This window comes from Pieris napi, chromosome 6, assembly GCF_905475465.1.
Source record: "Pieris napi chromosome 6, ilPieNapi1.2, whole genome shotgun sequence".
Taxonomy (NCBI): Eukaryota; Metazoa; Arthropoda; class Insecta; order Lepidoptera; family Pieridae; genus Pieris; species Pieris napi.
This window is the reverse complement of record NC_062239.1, coordinates 8,792,257-8,819,462: the sequence shown is the minus strand read 5'-3', so window position 1 is coordinate 8,819,462 and position 27,206 is coordinate 8,792,257. Positions and strand designations below refer to the sequence as shown.

General features: G+C 36.2%; 2 protein-coding genes across 2 annotated transcripts; one reads left to right on the top strand and one right to left on the bottom strand.

The window, feature by feature from the left end:
* The first annotated feature begins 930 nt into the window (after positions 1-930).
* On the top strand, positions 931-17,567 carry LOC125050642 (katanin p60 ATPase-containing subunit A-like 2). The gene is made up of 8 exons (XM_047650612.1): positions 931-1,060; positions 1,601-1,765; positions 12,488-12,670; positions 13,364-13,572; positions 14,080-14,263; positions 14,756-14,952; positions 16,731-16,972; positions 17,349-17,567. The coding sequence occupies exons 1-8, from the start codon at positions 1,013-1,015 to the stop codon at positions 17,474-17,476; spliced, it is 1,356 nt and encodes a 451-aa protein (XP_047506568.1). The 5' UTR covers positions 931-1,012; the 3' UTR covers positions 17,477-17,567.
* Positions 17,568-22,274: 4,707 nt separating this feature from the next.
* LOC125050641 (BTB/POZ domain-containing protein 2-like) lies at positions 22,275-25,872 on the bottom strand. The gene is made up of 4 exons (XM_047650611.1): positions 24,991-25,872; positions 24,332-24,785; positions 23,860-24,006; positions 22,275-23,312 (listed from the first exon to the last, which is right to left on the bottom strand). The coding sequence occupies exons 1-4, from the start codon at positions 25,746-25,748 to the stop codon at positions 23,154-23,156; spliced, it is 1,518 nt and encodes a 505-aa protein (XP_047506567.1). The 5' UTR covers positions 25,749-25,872; the 3' UTR covers positions 22,275-23,153.
* Positions 25,873-27,206: the final 1,334 nt, after the last annotated feature.

Genomic DNA, 27,206 nt, shown 5'->3' with positions numbered 1-27,206 from the left:
TTATATAAATATTAAATGGTTATAATCCCAAAAATATATAGAAGTGTCGAATTACGCCGTGTTATAATTTAGGCTCTATCTGGAAACAAAAGAACGCTCATGTAAGTAAAGCTTAGGTTTCCTAGAAAAGCGGTGCCGTTAACTAACAGCCGCCATTTTACGGTTGTTCATAACGGCCGTCTTTACTTTTTAACATAATGCAAAAAAACATCATTTTCGCTCGTCCAAGTTACGTTTCCACTCATTGTATTAATTAAATATGGGCATCCCTACACGCGAAAGACGTTGAACTAATGTTTATCACCGCTATGACGACCGTCATGCAAATGACAGCACTGCTATTGACGTTACGGTGACACTCAATGTTCTCTAGAAAACATACTCCGATGTTATATACAGGGTGGCCAAAAAGTCGTGGATCAAACGCAAATAGGGGATAGATGAGGTCATCAGCGGCAAAAAATTGTTCTACAGGAGGTCTCTAAGGTCAACCCCTACAGTACCAATCTAGTGGATATTATGAAAAAGATACAGGATGTAGATATTTTCGAATTTTAAGAAGAATTAGTAAAAAAAAGTCAATTTTCTTATAAAACGCAAAATAAATCATAACTCTGCAGGGGTTGACCTTAGAGACCTCTCGCATAACAATTTTTTGCCGCTGATGACCTCATCTATCCCCTATTTGCGTTTGATCCACGACTTTTTGGCCACCCTGTATAGACAACGTATGGGTGACGTCACCCAACGTTACATTACGGCCGCTATATAACGGCACCGCTTTTCTAGGAAATCGTAGTTTTCAGTAAGATTGATCTGTGCATTATTTGAAGCCAGGACCTACGGCCGACAAATGACAAAACTTTCTCGTTTCGTATCCTAGCAACTAAAAACAACCCTTGGCAACTAATCGTGTCAACTGGTGTCAACCTATAATCAAAATACGCAATTTCGTGTGATCGTTGTAGATTTTTATACTTTTTGTACTAAAGTGAGAAATAAAACGTTTAAAATGTCTGGAATTAATCGTCCGTTGAGCCAGATGCGGAAACTTGAAACGGTAATTTATTAAAAGGTTTTATAACTACCAGATAAAGACAATTTATACGTGTTCTCGTTGAAAGGCGTCACAGTTTTGTGATCTTCTAAAATGATTTGCAAGTTATTTTGTGACAAAAATAATTTAATCTTATACCCAAAGCAATTTTAATAAACAGCCCTGCGATTCTGTAACTCACTTTTCGAACTCACACAGCGGTTTTCGCATTGGCGGTCGCTCTCAAATCAGTCGTGAAGCAGCCATTTTATGATTTGGCATTCTAATAAACAATAAACTACAAGCATTCTGAAAAGGTGGGACCTTTTCAGAATGCCAAATCATAAAATGGCTGCTTCACGACTGATTTGAGAGCGACCGCCAATGCGAAAACCGCTGTGTGAGTTCGAAAAGTGAGTTACAGAATCGCAGGGCAGGTATACTAGCTTTTTGCCGAAATAGAAACGTCATTGTTTACTAAATAATTTTTCTAAAAAAGTAGCAGCATTGAAAACACGAGACAAAATAAACTATTTTGTCAAATAAATATGCTTATATTTGTAGAAAGAGGCTGTTTTCCGGGCAAGAAAGCGAATACTCAAATATCTCGTTCTCGGATTTCTTAAGCAAGAGGGTCTGATGAACACCGCAGATGCCCTCGTCACTGAAGGCAGCCTCACCAATGAGTATGAGCTCTGCGATAATATTGATCTCGACATCATACTACAGGTAGGTAGTACGCAAGTTGGACAAAGATTTTGTTAAATAATCTAAAAATATGTATCTAGTATCCGTCCACTAATATATCGATCGCTACCTGTTAAGACTGTCTTGTCTTCTGCGGTCGTATCAGTAATTAATAAGATACAATTTAAATAATGAGTTTTACAATTATTAATTATTTTTCCTACATTAATTCGAAAGAAAACTCAATCAGGGTTGCTTGGGACATCGCTAGTAATAATGGCATCCATGCTATATCATGCATCTATTTGCTTTGTCTTGGTATATGCACTGAAGTGTTAGATAGAAAGAAAATGAAAAGAAAAAAACATTTATTTGATTAAAGCACACACATATTTACAAAAACTAAATACAAACACACTAAATTAAATCAAGAATGAGTCCAACTTGTTGCTAAGTTGCTATCACCAGCAACACCAACAACACACACACTGAACAAAACAACAATTTTAATAATTAAAATAAAATTACAAACACAGGCAAACATAAAATATGAGACAATGCAACTAAATTACCAACCCAGCTGACTAACTTTGTCAGTTGAGTTATTTGCTATATTTACCTATTACATTTAGCTTTCGTCCACTATAAATACATACAAAAAGCTAGTATCCGAATGATTAATTCGAAATACCAATTATTATTCATTTTGCATACCAAGTGTACTTCGCTCGAAATGTGAAAGACGAAAAACAGTTTAAAACAAAAACCCTTTAAACTGTCGTCAGTGAAGTGTTTACGGCAACCCTTTGTCTCACGGTCCATTAATAAATGTCACCTCAAAAAGCGCTTTCCAAGCTTACAATAGCTGTCACTAAACGCTGAACAATTATCGGTTTGACCCACTATGAAAACTGGTTAAATCAAATATTACAATTTCATACTACTTTCGTGTGCCTAGACGCATTTAAAGTACCTAAATCTATAGTTTAAGTTGTATACAAATAATATATTGACGAAGGTAAGACAAACTGCAAGTGTCTGTACACACACTTGCGCACAATTTCTTGCGTCCTTGGCCGATCTCCAATGGTCAATGCTAGCAAAATATACAATACAAATATTGCAAAAGACGCAAATACGTATAGATCAAAACGTAAAGATTATTTTTATAGTATACTAGCAGACCGGCCAAGCATTGCTGTGGCTAAGGTTTTAGTTATATTACATAGTAGTAACCTATTCAAGGGAAACGGTAGGAGAAATAAAAAAATAAAATAAATAAAACACCAGTCATTGGGGACCACCATGCTTTTTGGTGGTTATTCCATCAAATTGTAGCTTATGTGAAACGTTGGTAAGTACTTTTAACACAGCGCCATCTGTAAGAATTGTGACTATAAAATAATAAACAAATATTTTGCAATAAAATAATATTGCGGATATAAATTGAGATGTAAGCTATCCTATCTTTTAAGTTTGATCCAACTACACACGGTGTGCAAATTTGATTGATATCGGTTCGGTAGTTTAGGAGTCCATAGAGAAAAACAACTGTTAAAATTTATACATATATATGTACTTATTAAGATTTCTGTATCTGTTTAATTTTTTTTAAAGTACACACTAAGTTCAGAAAGAGCAGTATATATTAAATATAGTCTATAGTCATTTAAAGGTTTAATATTTTTTGAGGATACTACCTTATCTAATTGAGTAATTGTAACATATGTATTTAATCAGAAACAAATATTGTTTCGTAGGTAACCGAACCCAGTATCTTCGGGTAATACGCAGTGTGCGTTACCAACTAATCTACGAAGGCGGTTTTATTATATTATATAAAAACGAAGTGACTAAAACAAGACATTAGTGTCTTAGAATGAGCTCATTTAGATTTGATTAATTCCGCAGTTCTCGGTGTTAAAATTTATGGATTGGAAACTTCGCGCCATTGGCTCGTGTAGTTTATAGCTCTAATTCAACGCTAAAATAGGTCGACAGCGATAAATATAAGCTTATTAATTGATATTTATCGTTATAGAAACGTTATTTTAAAAATACCGACTAATCGTTACGGCTTTGAATCTACAGATTTATTGAATACACATATTATATATTTATTGTTCTGTTTTGCACTTTCCGCTTTTGCTTTATTTTCTCTTGACACGGGTGGCCCGAAAGACATCGACGAAAGAGAAACCTTTATAATTGTAATATTTTTAATCCATAGTAATAGAATATTAAATTTATTAACGCTAATAAAAAATAATGTCCATTTTAAAATTTAAATTTAAGAATGAAATTAATAACTACGCAATTTATACGAATTTGGAAGACATAATAATGGTGGGTACAGACTGGTGAAACGTAACATGAAATGTATTATTCTGCCTTTCATTGCATGTTCGCTGCAAGCGTGGACGCATAGCGCGCTCTTAACGCGCATTCACTACGAACCTCCCGCGTTCGTCTTGATCCGCCATTCTGCCGCGAACACGGCCCTTCGATACACGTTTTTAAACCGGTAGATCACACGAAGCATGGAAACCGAAGACCATGTTCTTGCTATGACGATTATCAGTACTTCATTATTAATAATACATCAACTCATGAAAACACGCCGAAGACCTTAAGATTTTTCTTAAAATAGTTTTCATTTTGCGGGTTCCACAAAATTTCACGAACTCTGTACGCATCTATCAAGCAAAATGCCTTTTCCTCACTCCACGCAGTGTCGTCCTCCATGTTCGTTGCGTGCACGTGTTGATTTCAAAACGACCGTCCACGTTGGCGCACCGCGCACACTGCGCGCCCCTTTGTGTTCGTTGGAAAAACCGACAAATCACGGATCGCTCCGCGCGCGGCTTGTAATGCTCGTAGCGTGCGCGTGAAATGCACATTTCGCGCGCACAAGACGTCCAAACTATGACAAATTGATACAATGTGTGTTACCTTTCATGATACATTGCAGCAATGTGTACGGTAAATTCTTTCATTGCATGACACATTGCATGTTACGTTTCACCAGTCTGTACCCACCTTTCTGCGAGCCAAGACTCGCGTGTCCAAAATGTCTCAACTGTTTTAATGGTGCACCAGGCGAAATATACACCAACCGACTGACAAAATTTGTATTATAGTTGTAGATCGTTAAAATAACATTTTTGTGTGTATACTGTATACCTAAATTGGGTTAAGTTTAGTATACACGTGAACAGGTCCCATCGTGTGGGGTAATTGTCATGCAATTACTATTATGATTTAGCCGGTATGGTAATTTTAAAGATCTGTATCTATATAAAAATGAATCCTTATTTCCCTTGGTCACGGCATCACGCGTGAACGGCTGGACCGATTTTGCTAATTCTTTTTTGTTGTGTTTGTCAGAAGGTTCTTATGAAAAAATTAAGAAAATTGCGCGGAATATTAGAGAATTTCAGAAGACTTAACCATACAATTCAAACGTTTTTCATGTAACCTTATTATAAGCGTACGGTGTCAATCTGGCCACCGCCGCTATTCTCGAAATGAAACTCGTGGAGTGGAGTTATAAATGTTATGTTTATTGGCCGAACGTTAGTGATGGTGATACAATTATAATACAGCGAAGCAAGCTTACGACTAACGTCCGTCCGGCACGGCTGCTTAAATCTATCTGGTCGTTATACAAATAATAGCCTTAAACTAAACCTAAAACTACCACGCTGGTCAAAGGGACCGACCGGCCTTTCCGCTACCTGCGTCCCGCCGACCGTTTCCTAGAAGAACATCTGGCTGGCAGCTTCGGTCGTCGGCTTTATAAACTATATTGTTCGTTGTCCGTAACAGTCTCCCCTCAGCGAAACCTTCCTATGAAGTGAAGCTTTCCGTAGGTAGGACAACGAAAATTCATCTGCTAATGCTTGCGCCGTCTTCCACGTTCTTTTGGTAATGTGCTTCAACGCAACTATCTCAATATTATGTACATCTCTAGTACTTAGGGACGTAAAAATCGCGCCCCATGGCTTTTTATTACAGCCTCCTTTTCTAAGCGTATGACACCCATCTAAAAGAATGTGACTCCTTGTCACCTCTGTTATCGATATTCTTAAACGCACACGTACACGCAGTAACCGATTGCTTACGCTTAATCGGCAACTATGATCTTTAAGCTTGCGTATAAATAGTTGTACGTAAGCTGTGGCTCTAACCCTAGTTGAAACCCGATGCCATTGCCTAGCATCCGTCGTTTTGGTTATTTCAGTTAATTTATGTGCAACGAATGGTGGATGCCTCGTTTTCTCATTTCTGATCCATTGTAATACCGTTGTTGAATCCGTCCATAGCACGATCTTGATTGGTTCAATTCTGTGTTCTCTATTCGCCACAGATAATCTCGCTCCGATAACAGATGCGTCACAGAATACATGCAATTGTAGCTCAGCTCCCCTCGTGTAATTATACCATCTAGGTATCTTCAGTGTTTTTACATTTTCTAACTGACACAACCATTGTTTAACCTCCGAACCTCCTTCCTGGTCAGTAGGAATTTCTTCATCCCATCCTGTCTTCAATCTCCATAACTGTTGTAGAATTATTTTCGCCGTTACGGTATAATAACTTATTAACCCTAACGGATCAAAAACTGACATAACGGCTCCTAAAGCTTCTCTTTTAGTCGGCTGCCTAATTCCCTGCTTCACTTCTTGAGGAACTCTGTGGAGGCTTGTGTTAAAGGAAAGTACGTCTTCTGCGGCCTCCCAAATTATTCCTAATGTCTTCTCATAATACAAGGGTGTGGTTCCCAACTCTTTGGGGCTTGTAGAGCGAAGCTCAGGAGGCGTAGCTTCCACTATCCTTTGTGAGTTTGAATTCCATCCAGCCAATGTAAACCCAGCATAGCTATGAACTTCAATCACTTCTTGAATTGTTTTTATGGCTTCGTCTTCGGTATCAAAGCTATCTACGTAGTCATCCATATAATGATTTTTTGTTATAGCATTATAAGCGTTCGGATGTGTAGTACGGTAGCACGAAGCGTTGTAATCCCTTACGCTGTGTGCTAGAAATGGCGAGCTCTTAGCGCCAAATATCAATGAAGTCATAACGTATTCTTTTGGGGGCTTATCTCGATTTTCACCCCGCCATAGAAACTTTTGAGCAACTTGATCGTCTTCATTCACTTTAATTTGCAGGAACATTTCTCTAATGTCGGCTGTTGTCGCGTATTTTCTCTCGCGAAACATAAATAATATACCAGGCAATGATTGCAATAAGTCTGGCCCATCTAGCAGCTCATCGTTCAAGCATACTTCATTTGATCTTGCCGCTGCATCAAATACTAGACGAACTTTACCCGGTTTATTAGGGTTGGTTACAGCAAAATGAGGTAAGTACCACTCTTTTGATGTCAATATTCTGGTTCCTTCAACAGGGCGGGCGTAATTCTTCTCCAACAGATTATTTATTTGTTTTGTATATGACTGTTTAAACTCGTACGACTGATCCATTTTCCGTTCAATGCTTTTAAGCCGCTTAAATGCCATATTATAGCTTTCTGGGAATTTCGTGTTATCAGTCTTCCACGGCAATCCCAGGTAGTAACGCCTTTCCCGTTTCTCTATTGTTGTATTGAACAATTGAACTGCACGTGCGTCGGCACTTGTTAACCTTTTTTTATTATTTATACCCAAGGCATCTATTGCAAAACTTTGTTTTAATATCGCCTCTAGACGCTCATCTATTGTTTCTTTGTAAACGTCGCTTTCTGCCGCCTTTTTTATGCAGTGCAAAACACGTTCGTTGTCTTCCATTAAACTTCGTATAGGTGCTGTACCATGTAAAATCCAGCCTAATCGTGTTAAAGATGCAGCCGGTTCATTTTTCTTCCCACTGTATACTTTTCGGGAAACGATGAGATGCCAATTGTCTGCTCCAATTAATAATTGTGGTTTTGCTTCGCCGATCATTTGTTGGAGTGGTAACTTAACCAAGTGTTTGTAGCGCAAATTATCCGCGCTAATTCTTTGGCTACCAATATTGAAATCACGCATCGTTCGCGCTTTCAAAGTGTAATTAGCCCCTCCGTCGTAGCGACTGATGTCAATTTTGACGTGTTGGCTCTCAAAATCTTTCGTTTGAGAACTAACTCCTTGAATTTTCAGCGGCTTGCTTGGCCCGCTCACACCTAATTCGTGGGCTAACTTTTCCGCGATAATTGTAATAGTCGAACCTTCGTCCAGTAGGGCATGAGTTTTTACGATTTTTCCATTTCGGCCTCTCACAGTTACGGGACAAACTTTCAGTAAGACGGCTTGACATTCATCCTTTGCCGTCACAGAGGTTGACATAACAACTTCAGCCTCTGAGTTAGATGTTGATGGTTGCACCAACAATGGTTGTTGTTGTGGCTTGTGTACTACCCAATGCAACAACATATGGTGCGCTTTTTCACACCCATCAATACCACATCGCTTTTTCCTGCACTGTGATCGTCGGTGATATTCTTCTAGGCACAAAAAACATGCCTTCGTTTCTCTCAATCTATCCCATCGTTGATTAAGATTCATTTTCAAAAACTCTTTACAATGAGTTGCATGATGGTTGCCGTTACAGCATAGGCATCTGAGTTTCTTCTGTGTTGTGTAAACGCGCTCATTCGTTTTTGATCTAGGTTTACTTGTACCTAGCGATGTCGCTGTTTCTATCTTACGGCTATAGTTGAAAGTGAGTTGTAAGTTCGCTTCTTCTAAGAGGTATTTTGAGAGCGTAATGAGAATTGGTTCTTTCTCATTACTATTAGCCTTACCATAGTCCGTCCATCTAGCCTGATAGTGTAGGTTAAGTTTAGACACTATTTCTCGGACTAAGGCACCGTTACTCGTGTAGCTACGATCGTTTACACTTTTCAATAGCCACGCGATGTTTTGCACTTTTATTGCAAACTGGTTAAATTCAACCGCTGTATATCCCGGTCTGGGTAATCGCTTTATTTCTTCCAGCGCTTTATCAATTATGATCTCCGGTCGGCCATAACACTGATCTAGTGCATTCATAATAAGCTCGGGATCGCAAGCAGTACTCAATAATACGGCGACTGTTTCTTTAGCGGCTCCCGTAAGACATGTGCGTAATCTTGCCATGTTTTCCGCTTTAGAGTATTTGTAGAGCTTCGTGGAGTCTTCATAAGCAACTTTAAAGTAAAGCCAGTCGCAGACATTCCCGTTAAACTGCGGCAGATCTTGAGCATGTCGTACAGGGGGTCTGTTTGTAGCTATTTTTTCAAAGGCTCCGATGAGCCGTTCCATCCCTTGATCATGGGATCGCGTTCTCGGCACGGAGGCCTCTTCGATAGGTGATATGGGCCGTTCTTTTTCCCACGACACAGTGTGTTTCAATGGCTCCACGCGTTCTGGGAGCGCTGTGTCTTCTTCCCTATCACCTTGAGATAGATTATTCACGCCGCTTTGACTTCTTAGCCATCTATCTGCCATAGCAGCGGAGTTGTTTCCGTTCCGCTGTTCTGGCAAGCATTCGACGATACTCTCTTCGTCGTCTGCTCTGCTTAAGTCAACAGCGATTTGCTTCTTTAACAATTTCATTTCAAGCTCCATCTCTTGTTCCATCTCCTGCTTCTTTAATTCGAACTTTTTTCTTAAATGTTCTTTTTCTAATGCGACCAAGCGTTTTTGGACTTCGTATTCAGCTTGCCTTACACGGGATGCTTTCGACCTCATTGTATTTCTAGAGGTCTGTGATGCTGAACCCACAGGTAACAACTTTGAATCAACGGCTTCATTCCTCCGTATTGATTCAACTGACTCCCTGTCGTGTGTAATATCGGCTAGTCCACGTTCTAGGACTTTCGATGGTGATTCTAACGGCACGTTTTCTGTCCATACATCTTCATCGATTTCTTCTGCCCTTCTAGCTTGTCGGCTTCTTGTGTTCATTTTTGAAGTCGATTGTATTCTTCGCTTCGATGAACTGGTGGATAATGCTTTCCTTCGGTGACCCACAGCAGCAATACGTCGATGTGACGAGTCACTTTGTACAGGCGATGAAGTCAACCCTCTGCACGTACTCCTGGGATCGCAGGTAGTACTACCGATGAAAATCTTCCTGGGATCGCAGGTAAAATCTTCCTTCTCGGCGTCGATGCGTAGAGTATTATTCTTCTGGTTATCCGGCTTCTCGAAGGACCAAACTATAAGCGTACGATGTCGATCTGACCACCGCCGCTATTCTCGAAATGAAACTCGTGGAGTGGAGTTATAAATGTTATGTTTATTGGCCGAACGTTAGTGATGGTGATACAATTATAATACAGCGAAGCAAGCTTACGACTAACGTCCGTCCGGCACGGCTGCTTAAATCTATCTGGTCGTTATACAAATAATAGCCTTAAACTAAACCTAAAACTACCACGCTGGTCAAAGGGACCGACCGGCCTTTCCGCTACCTGCGTCCCGCCGACCGTTTCCTAGAAGAACATCTGGCTGGCAGCTTCGGTCGTCGGCTTTATAAACTATATTGTTCGTTGTCCGTAACACTTATGGTGTTTGACATAACATTGACAGAATGCGTGCTGCAAATATCATAAAACATATGCTTCGAACGGAGTTATTATATTGATAAAATACATATACGTTTAAAATAATAATCAATAAATTTATTTAAAAAAATGTATAATATGTAATAGACTATATTTATAACTAGATCAGCACACTACATCAAAAAGCTTTTAGAGACAAGAAGAAACTATATGAGCTAATATGTAGGTAGGTATATGATATCTTTATCTTTATATATATAATTCTTCTGTTAGTGTGTATGTCACTGAACTCCTTTTAAACGGCTGGACCGATTTGAATGATATTTTTTGTATGCGTTTGGGTGGAGCCTTGGATGGTTTAGATTCACAAATCAGCCCGGCAGATGGCGCTGCAGTCGGTACTTTCATACTTTGTTTAATACCTAATCGCTTGAAATATCATGCAGGACAACGTCTGTCGGATCCGCTAGTCCATTTATAATTCTGCTGAACGTGTTAATGTCACTGAACTCTTCTTAAATGGCTGGATCGATTTAAATGGTTTTTTTTGTATGCGTTTGGGTGACGCCCTCGATGGTTTAGATTCACAAATCAGCCCAGCAGATGGCGCTGTAGTCGGTACTATCATACTTTGTTTAATATACTAATCGCTTGTAGTATATATTTTAATCTACATATAACGGTGGGAAGAAGTATAGGCTATAATATTAATATGTATATGCGTGGTAGTCGCTTAAACCAAACAATATTGTAAATAGTTTTCGCTTATTTAGTTTAAAAATTAACTTTATTTTGCAAATAGTTATTTGTGACAGATGAAAGAGAGAGAGAGAAAGGAATTCACTAAACGTTGAATTGACATTTGGGAAATAACTAGCATTGAGGCCTGTCTAATCTATCGGACTTCGTACAAAAGTGGTTTGATTGGTGCTATTGATTATTTATGCTGGCTTTTGATACGTATTGTGGAACATTAATTAAATATAAATCTAGTTCTGACATATTCAGCAAGTTACTATTGACATTTTTATAAAGCTTATTATCATTTTTATATAGCTTTGGTTTCACATTAATGAGGCTATAATGTATAAGGTTGTATTTACCAAGAAAAAGCCGCTAATTTAAGATGCTTTGTTTACATAAAAACGGTTGGTGAGTATGTTTCCTTAAATTTTAGTCGCAACATGGCTACGGGGTCGGTCAAGGTCTCTGTGACCGCAACATCTCATATTTTGTTCATGTCTTGGATACCTTCTGCATCGATAATGTTTAAGACCGGTGATATCTTTACATGCTTTTTCTTAACCTTAAGCTCCTTTGTTTTATCCTACAAGTATAAAAAACTATAGCAAAGGAAGATTTTTAAGATCTTACAATTTAAATAATCATTTATTGGATACTTATGTTAAACATTTGTATTGTTAAACGTTTTATTAATTCACCTTGTTACTTGTTATCAGCCTTGCTATTCTGTAACTCACTTTTCGAACTCACACAACGGTTTTCGCATCGGCGGTCGCTCTCAAATCAGTCGTGACGCAGTCATTTTATGATTTGGCATTCTGAAAAACAATAAACTACAAGCTCCCACCTTATCAGAAGCGAAAACCGCTGTGTGAGTTCGAAAAGTGAGTTACACAATCGCAAGGCTGTATAACACTGTCGATCACATTTCTTTGCGTTTATAATATTAGTAAGAAGGTTATATGTACTTAGTAGAAAAGTGAATACAGAAAATAAAGAGTTGGATTAAAAATATTTAAAATTCGATATTTGGAGTGTTGCCATAACTATCGTATCGTTAGTGAGACGCATGGACGCCAATATCAATTCAAATTTATTTTAATACGTAGTCGAGCGTTATTCTTCAATATACTAAACTTATTAGTTTTAATATACAGCATCAGCGTCTATGAATATATGATTTTTGCTACTAGCCATGCCACCTACTAAGCTACGGAGGTAATAACTAATAATAATATACATAACGTATTTAATGTGGACTTTGTACCTCTTTTATTAACGCCATTTAAAATAAATGTGTTTCATTGGACAAATTGCTTTTAATTAAGCCTTTGTTTATAATATCCAGCTGTCTACTGTCGTTATGTATTTAATTAACAGAACTGTCATGTATGAGGAAATGTTTTGATTTAATAGATACTAAAGTTTACCCGTACCTACTATAAATAATTCGTAACTATGAAATCAAATATTTTACTTTTTCTTAGGACTATTGCAGTTATTACCTTATTCGATTTAACAAGCAGCCACAGTTCTGTCGGAAGGTGGAAGAACCAATTCGTAGACCACAGACAAGACGAGTGAAACCAGAGACTGTCGCTGCTTTGCCGGAACCAGCACCACAAAACCCAGACTTACCTTCTAGTTTCACCATAACTAAGCTTTTACAGGTAAAATGTTTTCTGTATGTATTTCAGTAATTTTAAGTTACACACAATTGACTTGAAAAAACACCAGTGGAACTTTTAAGTTTGGGCCTCACATTTCTATATCTCTTTAGTGATTAATTAATTCTCTTAATAGACAAGAAGGTGATCAGCCTTCTGTGCCTGACATACGCGGTAGACTTTTGGGTGTAGCTCATGCTGGTTTCTTCACGACGTTTTTCTTCACTGTACGAGTGCGCACATTAAGTGACACAAAGTCCATTGGTGTACAGCCGGGCATGGATCCTAAGATTTCTCTCGCGCTCTACTACGATTTCTGGTGAGAGTCGCATGCTAAAACCAATAGGAAAAACTACTTTTTCTAAATGTCTACTGCAAGAAAGTACTGTTTTCACACATTCAGAGTGTAAAGCGTAACATGGAGTAAAGCGTTACATTCTTCATTCTTCAATTGCAATTTTATAGGCCTTATCTACGATATTACAAATCGAAAGAAGTATATAAGAGTCAAAAATCGCTTAATAACCTCCTTAGTAATCAACATATACTTATACAATATATAGGTAAATTAATAATTGTTAATATAGTTTTTGTTGAAGATCTTTTTACTTTTAATTTATGTGCCGCACTGCGTGTTATGTATCGAAAAACAATGTCTGTTATCTTTTTATTTAATTATGAATAAATACATTTTAGGATAGCCCAGAAAATATTGAACAAAAGATACCAGCGATAGAAAGAAAGCCTTTAAAAGCCTTTTTGTCAAGTTTGTCTTCAGATAAAAGGCACCTCGTGGAAATTTTGTACCAGGACATCATAATTCCCTCGGAGGTTTATTGGGAAGATGTTAAAGGCTTGAACACCGCTAAGAATCTGCTCATGGAGTCTGTGGTTTATCCTGTACGGTAAGGTTATAATAGATATAGCTGTTTCTGTAATTTTAATCTAAACATATCATAATGCTGTACATTAGCATCTATGATATCGAAACGTTGTTATTACAGACGCATGTCTACCCCCGTAGCCTAATAGGCCTATTAAATAACGCATTACTTTTAGTGCTAAGATCGAAGAGCAGTCTTGGTGGCTTCAGCCCGCGACTCTCATCCCTGAGGTCATAGGTTCGATCCTCGGCTATGCACCAATGGACTTTCTTTCTATGTGCGCATTTACCATTTGTTCGAACGGTAAAGGAAAACATCGTGAGGAAACCGGCTTGCCTTAGACCCAAAAAGTCGACGGCGTGCGTCAGGCACACGAGGCTGATCACCCACTGGTTAGATTTACAAAAGATCATGAAACAGATACAGAAATCTGAGGCCCAGACCTAAAAGAAAGGTTCTAGCGCTACTGATTTTTTTATTTACTTTTACTAATTTGGTAGTTTCCATAATTTTTCCGGGTTGTTATAGATACCCAGAAGTATTTACTGGTCTGTTGGAACCTTGGCGAGGGGTTCTACTGCATGGTCCTCCTGGTACCGGAAAGACCATGCTGGCGAGAGCAGTAGCAGCAGAAAGCGGTTGCACATTCTTCAATGTCACTTGTAGTACCGTTATTAACAAGTGGAGGGGCGAGTCGGAGAAAATTGTCAAGGTATTGGCGATAAACATCAACTGGAATTAATTTTCTGATTAATGTTTCAAAATTTTGTCAATAAAATACTTCTCTGGCAAAAATTTGACCCGGAAAAAGAAAATAGGGTAATTTTATCGCAGTCAAGGCTCCTGGCAACAAATAGTTTAAGATAAACACTTATTGGCGCGTTCATCAAAATGTAATAGTTTTAAAAGAAAATACTAAGAAATTATTTTTTATTTTTTTTGTTAATTGACAGTGTAGTATAGTAGTTACAGTTATGGTTAAATGGCTATTCCTAATAGCCATTTGTAAGAACAACGATTAATTAATATAAAATTCATAATTTATATATTATTTTTGTATACAATATATATTTACAATTTTATTACATAATTTTATATTGTATTACATAATCTTTTAATTTACGTTTTAACTTTACGTGTTGTTAAATGTACGCATTTACGTGTAAAAAATACTTTTCTTCACTTTGGTGATTTATAACCTCAGGTGCTTTTCGAAATGGCGTCGTACTACTCACCATCTATTGTCTTCATAGACGAAGTGGAAACCCTGGCGTCTCAGCGCTCGACTTCTGGAGAACATGAGGCGTCACGTAGGCTGAAGAGTCAGCTGCTGACAGAACTGGATGGCATTAGTCAGAGGGATGGCATTGTGTTCCTCCTTGCTAATTCTAATATGCCATGGTAAGATTAACGTTGTGGTAGGAAGGTAAAATATTTTTTAATGGCGTCCCTAGCCCTCTCCAGTAAGAACACGGTCAAAACGAAATAGGTACAAATATTAACAGGTTATTTTTATTATTTAGTAAACACACAAGCAGCAAAGTTCTGATGCGCGAGTATTTATGATAAGAAAAAACTATCTTATTTGTTTTTAAAAGAATTTGGTGAAGAGGTCAGGACTACATTCTCAGGGAGTTCATACTTTATAGATACACCCTTTTTGGGAAGGTGTTCAATAAAGCATTTCCATTATTGCTCGGTATTTAGTTTAAGTGCATGACCTCGAAGATGCTGGGTTTAAGTTAAACTAAATATATTCTCAATGTTTCATTGAAACTTTCAATTTGAACGTTCGTGTGCAACGCGATTGTTAATTACATCATGAACCGTTAAGCCAAATCACAATACTGATTATTATATTAGGTCCTTACATATGAAATTGGCGTTTTACGTTTTGGCCACTTTGACCTCAAATATCTCCTCTTTGGTTAAGAATTCCAAATCAAAATTTGTACAGCTATTTACTCATGTATCTGTGCTTCGATGACCGTCATTCATTTCTTTTTTTCTGTTTGCGTCACTCATTTTACAAAATGGAAAACTTAAAGTATCGCATTATTTACGAGTACGAGTTCCGCCGTGGCACTAGTGCTGCGGAAACGACTCGAAGGGTGAATGATGTGTATGGCGGTCATGTTGCAAAAGAAAACACAGTTCGTTTTTGGTTCCAACGTTTTCGTTCTGGAAATTTCGACCTGCAGAACAAGCCCCGTGGACAGCCTGAGACCCAAGTTGATAACGAAGTATTGAAGGCTATTGTGGAAGCGGATCCATCGCAAACCAAGTCCGAGTTAGCTGCAGGCTGCGGTGTTAGTGATAAAATTGTTTAAATTCACTTGAAGCTGATTGGGAAGATTAAAAAGCTTGAAAGATGGGTACCTCACGAATTGACTGAAGCAAACCGGCAAACGCGCGTCGACTGCTGCGTTACATTACTGAACCGGCACAACAATGAAGGTATTTTAAACCGAATCATTACCTGTGATGAAAAATGGATTCATTACGATAATCGGAAGCGCTCAGCGCAATGGTTGGATCCTGGCCAGCCAGCCAAATCCTACCCCAAGCGAAAATAAACCCCAAAAAAGTTACTTGTAAGCGTTTGGTGGACTAGCCGGTATTGTTCATTGCAGTTTTCTCAAATCTGGCCAGACTATTACGGCTGATGTCTATTGTCAGCAATTGCAAACCATGATGGAAAAGCTAGCGGCTAAACCACCTAGGCTGGTCAATCGGTCCACGCCACTGCTACTTCACGACAACGCTAGACCACACACTGCACAACAGACGGCTACCAAATTAGAGGAGCTTCAATTGGAATGTCTAAGACATCCTCCGTACTCCCCGGACCTCGCTCCAACAGATTACCATTTTTTTCGAAATTTGGACAACTTCTTGCAAGGGAAAAAATTTAACTCTGATGGGGCAGTCCAAATCACCTTCACAGATTTTATTGATTCCCGTCCGACTGTTTTTTTTAGTAAAGGTATCAATGAACTACCATCTCATAATGGCAAAAGTGCATAGAAAACAATGGTTTATACTTTGACTAATTAAATATATTATATTTAAAAATATTCGACTTTTTGTTCCTCCCATACAAAACGCCTATTTCATATGTAAGGACCTAATATTTTGGTAGCGCATATATTTTATGATATAGTATTTATTAATTTTAGGGAAATCGACACAGCTATGTTGCGACGTTTAGAAAAACGCATCTGCATTCCCTTACCGGACGCCAAAACACGAGCTGAACTCTTCCAGGGTTATCTAGGAAAAAATATAGAGCTTGTGCCGAAAGTAGATTTTCATGAGTTGGCTATAAAGACCGAGGGCTATTCTGGAAGTGACATCAAGATGGTATGTAAGGAAGCATTGATGGCCAGTGTTAGGAAGATGCTACCGAGTATGGGGAGAAGTAAGTGCTTTGCCTAGTTATTTAGGAAATTTTGTATGTGTAACTACCTTATTTTGTTTTGAACGGTGTTAGTGTTGAAACTCATATCACACCTGAGATCGTTGAATGGATTTTTCTGGACTTAACATTTAAATAATTTTACTATATGAAAGTTTTGAATATTAATGTTTGTCAAATTTGTCACCTATAAATAAAATTGCTACTTTAAACTCACAAAAATTGTGCACCTAGCACAATATCGCGCGTCTATATTTCTCGCAATAGTATAAAATTACGTTGAAGATAAATCTAGAATCTAATCTCGGGAAATGTTAAATGAGATTAAAATCAGAGAGTTCTAAAAAAGATAATTTTTTCATTATTATTGTAATTACAGGTGCTTCGAACAGAAAGGACAAGCTATGTTTATCAGATATCTTGACTGCTATCGAACGAACCAAGCCCGTTGCAAAGAATTTGGAGAAACGGCACGTGGAATGGCAAAATGAAATGGGATCATGTTGAAGTTTGAACTTCGACTGGAGTATGTCTTATGATTTATTGATGAGGCATGTTAATTTAACATTTTAAGTTTTTGATAAAATAATATATTCACTATCGTATTTTGATTTCAATCGTGTTAATCATTGAAAGAGATACACTTGTTGATCTAATTCTTAAACACCAGAAAATAATTACACAATATTTTGTCGAGAACAACTCCTGGAAGACGTAACATTCAATAGCTATTTCATGATTATGAAAATGGAGTTCGAATTAGAAAATCAACTAAATAATCTACTATATAAAAATAAGTCGGGTTTTCCTTCCTGACGCTATAACTCCAGAACGCACGAACCGATTTCCACGGTTTTGCATTCGTTGGAAAGGTCTCGGGCTCCGTGAGGTTTATAGCAAAGAAAATTCAGGAAAAATTTCAACAGAAAAGTGGGATCACCAAACGAAATGTTACATAAAACGAAGCCATCTGGTGGCGAAACGGAGTTAGCCGAGTTTGCTAGTACTATATAAATATTCTTAAAACCGCGGTTTTTTAATAATTGTATAATTAAATCTTACCAATTCGAACTGGGCATCATGTACTATGTCGACATCTATATATATCTTACACCATCTATCACAGACATTGCTCACAGGTAATCACAGACAACCTCATACTAATAAAATAGTAGGTACGTGTATTTACTACGGCAAGGTTACTACCACAGCGCACGTATATTGAGAGAACTATCCCAACATTGCATACGAAAGCGTCAGGATCGGTAGGTGAAGTTCCATAGTACCGGCCCTTGGGGTTTAGTCAAAAAGCCTTAATAGTGTATGTAGAAAGTCTAAAAGTAAATTTGTATGAAAAATTGTCGACACGATTTGTCCTATTGTTAAGGCATCTAGACAAAACCCCCTGGTCTTTGAATGTTAAAAATAAACTTCAGTTTTAATTTTCACGTTTATTTAGTCTAGTCAGCGATACGTTTACAAAATAGACAAAAATACATACTCTTAACCACCGGGCTAGATTTTGTGGCACTTTAGAATTAGTTTTCTGTTATTATATACGGTTACTATATTATCAGTAATTTTTAAAGCCATCTACTGAGAAACGACAAAATTTTACGAGTTTTTTATAGAAGTTAATGCGTAATAAACTGTTGGGGTAAAGATGAGCCTTATAAAACACAGATCAAATTAAACCTTTTAAAATATATAAATCCTTTTCCTTATGTAAGAAATAAAATAAATTTATAACGACTTTTTTAATAATATGTATGTGTTTTTAGCATGTTTCTCTTTTCTCGAGCGACCATACAAATCAGTTTCACAATTACGTCTGTATACAAGTGTAGTCATGTGTTTTAGCTGTTCATAAACATTCCGGTAGTGTATCACAGGTTTTTTGTCGTCTATCCATTGCCAAATAAATGTATACCCAACAACACAAATGGGGAAGGTACATTTCAAAAAACTTGACAAACATCCCTGAAACATGTTTCATAGCATAGCTTATAGAAAACAAAATGTATTATCAAACATCGCTTATTGATTACATACAACAATTTAATTATGGTGGGAAACAAATGACATACAATTTTTTTCACTAATCTTAATAAACTAAATAATAATTTTTGAAATGGAACCTAAGAAATTACTATTAAACATCTGATATTCCTTAAAATACAGTTACAGTTTCTTGTGATTACTTTTAGAAAATAAATTTGACTAGACAGCCCAAATGTAGTATTTTTATCTTCATACTAATAAAATAAAGGACAGTGACAAAATTGTATACAGGAAACCTTTGGTTTAAGGTATTACATATAATTCAATAGAAAAATTGGAGTATGAAACATTGAATACAATTGAGCTAAAAAAATAAATTTACAAATGATTTGCTATCACAGATAATTCTAATACGAATCTAAGCGTCTTCGTAGTATTTGAGACTAAAATAAGAGCTACAATATAATATGTGAATAAATAGTATGCTAATTCTAATGTACAAATCTCTTTTCATACTTAAGACATTCGAAACTCAACGTTAAGTATGACTCCCGTAAGTTAAAAAAAATATATTCTGACGTGCCGGAGTTGACGTTTCGACTTCGAGTCATTAATGCCAGATGAATAATAAAAGCTAAGACCTGTATTCCCTTTGATTAGTGCGAGTGCAAGTGATTAGTAATTGACATTGATTAGTGCAGGTGTGTAGTGCAAGTAGTGACCAATTATTGTTTAGTGGCTCTGTTAAATAAATTCAGTTGTCAATAGTTTGGCAGGCACGCTGCGAGTGAGGGGGAAGGGAGCGCGCATGCGACGTCACTACTCGCAAAAAAATAGAACAAGCTTCTAATGACTTTACTACGCAGCCAACTAATCACCTGCACTAATCAGACTTTTTCAAATTTTTTTTATATAATAAAAAACTAATCTAAACTAATCACTAATCAAAGTGAAGGCCTCTACCTAAAGAATGGTGTTAAGAAATTTTATACCGGGGTGGCTTGCGAGTACAAAGGCACGAGATCTTTTAATGTCTGATTGGATTTAGTGAGTTTAATTAAATCTTTGCTGTAATCATAATTGAAAAACGACTTTAAGAACGGCTGTTATTTATAAACGATTGACTTGTTAAGTATAGTTTTGTTAACTGCATTATTTCCAAAACGACAAAATAGGATAATTTATTAGAAAATTCTTCAGTACGTTTATAAAGGAAAAATACATTTAACTTCTTGTAAAACAAATTGTAGCCTTATTTATGTACATTAGAGTTAGCATTATAATACAACAATTTTAAATTTAGCCGGATTTGAAAAAGTTCAATTTCGTATTTCGCTTGTATTGATATGTGTGTGATCTATTACTTAATCAAATGTGCCCCTAGATGATGGTCTAAGACCGTAATAGGAATTTAGTTACCCTTATTTGTTAATGACACTACACAACACTACAATTTAGTATATTCTTAAATCGAATATTGTAACAATATCAACTGGAGATTGACAAAGCAATAATTTATATAACGTAGTTAATATGATTTTAACAATCACTAATTAAAAATACATGACGCCTTAACACGAACTTTACCATAGCTAAGTCAAGCTCCATTTTGGGCGCGGCTCCGCTGTTACTATGCCCCGTCTAGAGCTATTATTGTTGGTGCTTTGGGGTGTTAATGAGTATGCTCAGATCACGAGTCCCACGCAACCATCCGCTCGAAGCAATCGAGGCGAGGGGGATATGCGTAATGCATTTGCCCACAAGTATTAAATTAATAATTATCCATACACTGCGTTTTGGAAACGTTTCACGGAGCGCTTCCTATGTTTCCCATACAAAAATCTATTACACTTCTATTTGATTTCACATATAGTTCGTGCTAAGGGTACAGGAGGTGAGAATGTTAAAAGACGAAAAGGCGCGCGTTTCGTTTATTTGGTCTAATGCTATGCTATAGATAAAACACAGTAAAATTAAACGCGCCATCATTTCGTCTTTTGTTATTTTCTATTTTAAAAGCTTACGGTAGACATGCGTTTTATATATTACATACTTCAAAACCATCTCCACCACCACCACATGTGTCACATTTTTGATTAACTAATATCTACTAATCACAATTGAAACGAGAAATTTTAAAAGTGAATTTGATGTTTTCTCTAAGGGAGCGTTCAAGTATTACGTAACGCAATTTTTGGAGATTATTGACCCCCCCCCCCATGTAACTCGTCGTAACGTTTTTCAGTACCCAAGTGTGACCACCTATTGACTCTTTAGTTACTATTATGTGGTGTAAGTCGACAAAAATATTAACAATAACGCGTAATTTAATCCCCGCCCCGCATCGTAACGTTTTACAAAAGGACCCCCCCCCCCTCCCAACGTTAATAATACTACCAATACGTTACGTAATACTTGAACGCTCCCTAACTTAATCTTAAGTAACGTTCTTCACGACAGAAGAAGCGTTTGATACAGCGATAATTTTGTTTATTTTATTTGTTCATCATATATATTACCAGAAATATTCCTTATAGATAAAGAAGATCTAAGTATCTAAAAGCAGATTTATAATCCAAATAGGGACCTTTGCCTAATAAATGAAAATAATCACCCAGATTAATATACTCTTGAAACAAGATTGTGTAATAATTACATAATAATTTATTTATTAAATTATATATACATATAGGTCCACATATATAATTATTAATTACATATACAATAAATATATAAAATTACTCTTTGTCGACTCTATTGAAATATGAGCATAAGTGTGTCCACGCATTTAACTTGTCTGAATATGATAAATTATAAACTAATCAAAATCATGGAGATTATAGAATATGCAAATATATCATGTCTTTTTTCCATATTATTCAAGGTAACCTATTTAAATGCAGGTTTTAATAGGTAAAAAAATTATATTTCCAATTATCTATTTAATGTAATATGTTTACAAAACATCTCCTTTCACAGTAATATCACTGACTTTGACATCGGAAAATAACTGTCTTGAATTCCCGTATGATCTTTATTCTGAAGGAATGTTTAGCCAACTGATTGGATAATTAAAAACTACATATGAAAACGGAAATTTTAAACTTTAATACAGCAAAGATTGTCCTATTTGGATCTGCTATTCATATATTTTTTATTATAAATATCATAAAGACTCAACTTCTTACGTCAGTAATAAAACAAAAAATTATTTTCAGTTTAGCAATCAGTAGTCAATTTCGCCTTAAGGTTTTTAGAACTCATTTGCCTGTTGCTTATATATATCAATCAGCGTGACTAATTATTCTACTTAGCGGTTCTTATTTCAAAACTCGAAAATATTTTGGCCAAATTGGGTTATTTAGTTGATAAATTGTTACTAACATTGGTTTACTTATAAAAGTAGTAACTTTATTAGCATAAGACTCAGTCATATGTCAAAATCCAATACATTTTTGAGATACGGGAGTCGCACTTAGCACTAAGTCTCATCTCTGAATCTGAGAGTATACTCATTTAAACATCACTCGCAATGTATTTAATTTTCTATACTTTTAGTTTATCATAGAAATAGCTAAGACTAAAGCACTTAATTAGCAATATTAGTAATTTGATTTCTAAACATTTTATATTTGATATACAATATACAATAAGTTTAAATTACTATACGGAATATATAGTAAACGCTTTTATTGCAACCAAGGAAAATATTCTTATTACTGTACTCCTATGAATAATTTTCTATCTTGAAATGAAAAAAGCTAAAGCTTTCAAATATTAATTTTGTATTTTAAAATTTTAAGATTGTAGAAGAAACAAATTTCTCATAAAACACCATTCAACTATTACTAGAGTCTGTGCAATTATTAAAGTTTCTTGTATATTTCTTAAGCATTTTGCTCTCATATTAAACAATTATTAATGAAATATTGTTACATAATTTTGATTTACAATCATTTTGAAAGTTGCTATTTACTAAACTACACTAAACAGTTTAATTTCACCTTTTCCAAAGTCACTTATTAATTTTACTTTTTGAAGTATTTATTAGTCAGTGATCAGTCCGTTAAAACCATATTAATTACACTTACATATGAATGTTGCCAGTTCCCACAACAATGGCGACTTTAGCGAGCTTTCCATATAGAATCAGGTCCGAGAGAAGCCTCACGGGCGACGAGGGTTAAATGTAGAAAATTATGGCGGGAATCTGGCCATCTTCCACCGATGTACCATTGTTATTTCCAGCGGCATATGAAAACTGAAAGACCACCTTTTCACCATTGTTGCAATCAACTGTTGCGCGACGAACACCTTTTGATCCGTAGTACGAGTCAGTGCCCTAAAAAAGAAGCAGTTTTATATAAGGATCAAAAGGAAGAAAGTGGAGGCGTGTGTCTAAGACAAAAGGCTGAACACCTATTTGGGGAGCGTTCAAATATTACGTCACGCATTTTTTGAAGATTATTGACCCCCCTCCCCCATGTAAAGCGCCGTAACGTTTTTCTGTACCCAATAGTAAAACGTTTCGTGACCACCCAGTTACTCTTTATACCTAAAAGTTAATATTATGTGGTGTAAAGTACTGGAAAGTCGAAAATAATATTAACAATAACGCGTAATTCAATCCCCGCCCCGCATCGTAACGTTTTACAAATGCCTATTAATAAGAATATATGGTCACAATACAAATACAATTATTCTAAGGCCAAAACCTTAATAACATCATTAATTTAACAAAAGCTGTTTTCTTATTTAATAAGAATAGTTATATGTCTTCATTTTAAGACCAAGAAGTAGTGTAGTCAAATTAGTTTCTCATGTTTCTATAGTTTTGTTATTCATAGACTGAAACATTTAAAAATATATCTAATCAAAATAGCACTTACCTTTAATTTAGCACTAGCAATGTAAGAAGTGTTAGGAAGAATTTCAACTGGTTCTTTGAACATTGCCCTAAAAGTATCATCAGTTCCATCACAGCAAAATGTAGTTGTGTTTGATCCACACACTTTCTTTGTTGCCAGATGGATTATCTATAAATAATAATAAAACTATTTATTTACCTCTTCACAAGTTTAAATAAAGTATTATTTTTGTAAGAGGCTTGTGCCCATAATAGGTCTGAAGAATCCTTGTCACCAGTAAATGTTTTTATATAATATTACTATTTAAAAAATTAAAACATGTATGTTTATACATAACTCTTAATAGATCTAACTCCTGAAACTAATATATACTAATATTACAAAGAAGAAAGATTTATATTTTTTTATGATTAAGCTATATTTATTGAGAAATATATTTAAAAAAAAAGTCCAGCTTTGCAAAGCTGGGACAGGCCGTTAACTTGATACTTACTTGCAAGTGCACTTCATATTCACTTGGTCCAAAATATGATCCATACAACCCAAAACCAACAACAAAAATCCTCTGATCCACTGTAAATCTGATACGGTCTGTTGTCCCACTGTAGCCCCATCTGGATTCTGTTTGTGAGAACCTATTTACTGTTAACTCTTTGCCAGTCATACAACAGCGGGGTGTATCTAGAAATCCAACATTAGGTTTTGGATTTACAGTGAAATAAAGAAAAACTTGTACAATCTCTCGATCATCTAAAAGACCACTTTGGGCAGGACCCATAGCAAATTCTTCCACTGACATGAGGGGAAACCGTATAGCATGGAAAGCTCTGCCAAGAACTGTTCTTTGGTTAGTTGGGGTCACTGGAAGCTGGCGTCTTATACATTCTGCTTCTGACCAACGAAGGACAGCTGAAAAGATTTTGGCTTCTCTAATTCTGAGAGTGTCTCTGAAAATAAATAATATATTTATAAATATTGTAAGAATTTAAATTATGATTAGACATGGACTTTATTAAAGGTCAGAAGTATTTGTTTACATTTCATGGCTACAATAAAATAAATAATAGCAAATACTTTTAATGTTTACTATACTGTGAATCAATATTAAATTCTAGAACTTCATTTCTCAGTAATAACCATAAAATATTATACCTTTCTAAGACTGCATTTAAAGTGTCTTGGTCTATGTCTGTAAATCCTTCAGCATTCAAAGCATCTGCAGTATTTTTATCAATCATTTCCAAACAAAGTGCAGCTAATTGTGGTTCATCAAACAACCTAGCTTGTGTGAGCAACAAGAAAGCATTGTCAGTACCTAAATTGCTCTTCAGAAAATCTACACAGTGCTCCTCTAAAGCAGCAACAGCATATTTTTTTGCTGTATATAATGTTGTCATCACACTCTCTGGTCCAATTCGTACTTCATCTGAGTACAGGAACTTTAACAGATGCAGGAAAGCCGCGGGCTCTACATCTGGGAGCTCCACCTCGTCAGATTTTGTAGCCAGTACACCATTAAACATGGCATCAAAAACTGCGCTTCCAACCGAAAGTACGAACTTGTGCGCTGGAATGACCTGCTGATTGGCGTCTTTCCCAACTATAAAATGCACGTCAGAGAGGATTTCGTTATTAAATAGGAATGATAAACGTTCTTTTACAGTTGTTTTTGTTGCTTGCCAGTTGTGCAAGCGTCCACCCGTGTTATGTGTTGGTAGGTTTTCAATAGCAGAAGAGGAAGGCATAGGATCAATAGAATGGGCCATCTCTTCGTCGTGTCCACTTTGACGTGCCTGCTGATTTGAGGGAAGCATATTTTGTGGTGGCTCTTCGTCACCGTCGCCGTCGGCATCGGCGATCTTCACATTCGACAGCCTATTTACAACATCATTCTTAGATCCAGAAGCCATTATATTACATGGGCTAAAACGCTTTTCAATCTTTGCTTGTACAGTTTCTACAATTTATTGAAAATTTTCGGGTAAGTAAATACTAAATAATAGTATTAAAGCAATAGGAACAGTTCTGTTACAGTTATTTTTTCAGGTTTTTGACATTGACAATTGAATTATGTTTGTCATTCCAACAAAATATGTCGTTGTCGAACTTGTGAAAGCACACATAAAAAATTAACACAATTGTGAAAAGTAATATATGTTTTTTTAAGTGATATTATGTCGTGGCAGCCATATTTTTTTGGGTTTTATAGATTTATAGATTTAAACGTTTAAGGAATGGAAAAATCTCTCTGTCACTGTCAAATATAATTTGTGCTAAGTTATTATGTGGACCGTGGACATGCTCGTCGCTCGACATTGTTCTGTGAGTGACGATACCGCCAAATTTTTTCCAGGTTAAAACTTAAAATATGGATTATGGAGCCACTTATTTTACCTACAAGCCACACACCAAGCAGGTATAGATAAATATGTAGTGTGAACACAACACGTAATATCTTATGTCCATATTGTTATAACAGGACTTTTGTGGAAGTTTTAATGTTTTTAAAGATTATGTATTTAACTTAATGGATATCTACTGATAAACTAAACTTCTTAGACATGATAACTTAGACAAAATCTCCATAACCATGGTGTTTTGAAGGGTGGGGATGGCACAGGGGGTAGCCCTCCCGCCTCTACGTCCCACCCCTAAAACCTCATATATCGATGGTCCATAATTTAATCTACGTTAGTTATTGTTCTTTCCATTACTTCGTGTTCTGCAGTATGGACCCCTTTTTTTTGATTCGGATTTATGATTTGCTTCCTCCATACAATTCTCCCCAGAAAACTTTGTGATGTAGTGAGCCCTCCAGTGGGTGGTTACGGCGGTCCATCATTTATTAGTACACCTTGCAATATGACCTGCACATTTCAGATATAAGGCGTGGGTAAGCGCGTCTGTGATCTTAATGAATATACATAACATAAAAAGAAACAAAAGATTATGTATTTAGAAATATGTAGTACCACGCTTTAGGTTTTAGTAAAAATATGTGAGTGATAGATTAGGCAGTGGTAAAAGTTACGGTGCACTAAAACTTCTTTAGTGCACCTAAAATGTATGAAATAAAAGGCATTAAGGAAAATTCGTTACGCTACTTTACGTTTATGCTTCGTAAAATACAATTTAACGGACTAGAATTTTCTGGTAAACTTATAGAAACAATTTTGATTTGTCCTTCCTTTAACATACAGCCTATATTTCTGTGCAGAGAATGCAACATATTGCTACACTGTTCATGATACTCCTATGTGTGAATTATTGTGTGTTCAGTAAAGGGCACCTTATAGTACAAAAGATATTTGTACACTATACTATCTTTATTCAAAATAAGGTTATGTTACTACAGTGCAACCTTGATA

What these genes read in the sequence shown, in the direction of transcription:
- LOC125050642 (XM_047650612.1), top strand. Translation starts at nt 1,013, where the DNA reads ATGTCTGGAATTAATCGTCCGTTGAGCCAGATGCGGAAACTTGAAACG. An exon ending in CCATAACTAAGCTTTTACAG is followed by an intron (nt 12,671 to 13,363) that starts GTAAAATGTTTT and finishes AATACATTTTAG; the next exon opens with GATAGCCCAGAAAATATTGA. An exon ending in AGTCGGAGAAAATTGTCAAG is followed by an intron (nt 14,264 to 14,755) that starts GTATTGGCGATA and finishes TTATAACCTCAG; the next exon opens with GTGCTTTTCGAAATGGCGTC.
- LOC125050641 (XM_047650611.1), bottom strand. Translation starts at nt 25,748, where the DNA reads ATGGCTTCTGGATCTAAGAATGATGTTGTAAATAGGCTGTCGAATGTG. An exon ending in TTAAATGCAGTCTTAGAAAG is followed by an intron (nt 24,786 to 24,990) that starts GTATAATATTTT and finishes ATTTATTTTCAG; the next exon opens with AGACACTCTCAGAATTAGAG. An exon ending in AATATGAAGTGCACTTGCAA is followed by an intron (nt 24,007 to 24,331) that starts GTAAGTATCAAG and finishes TATTATTTATAG; the next exon opens with ATAATCCATCTGGCAACAAA.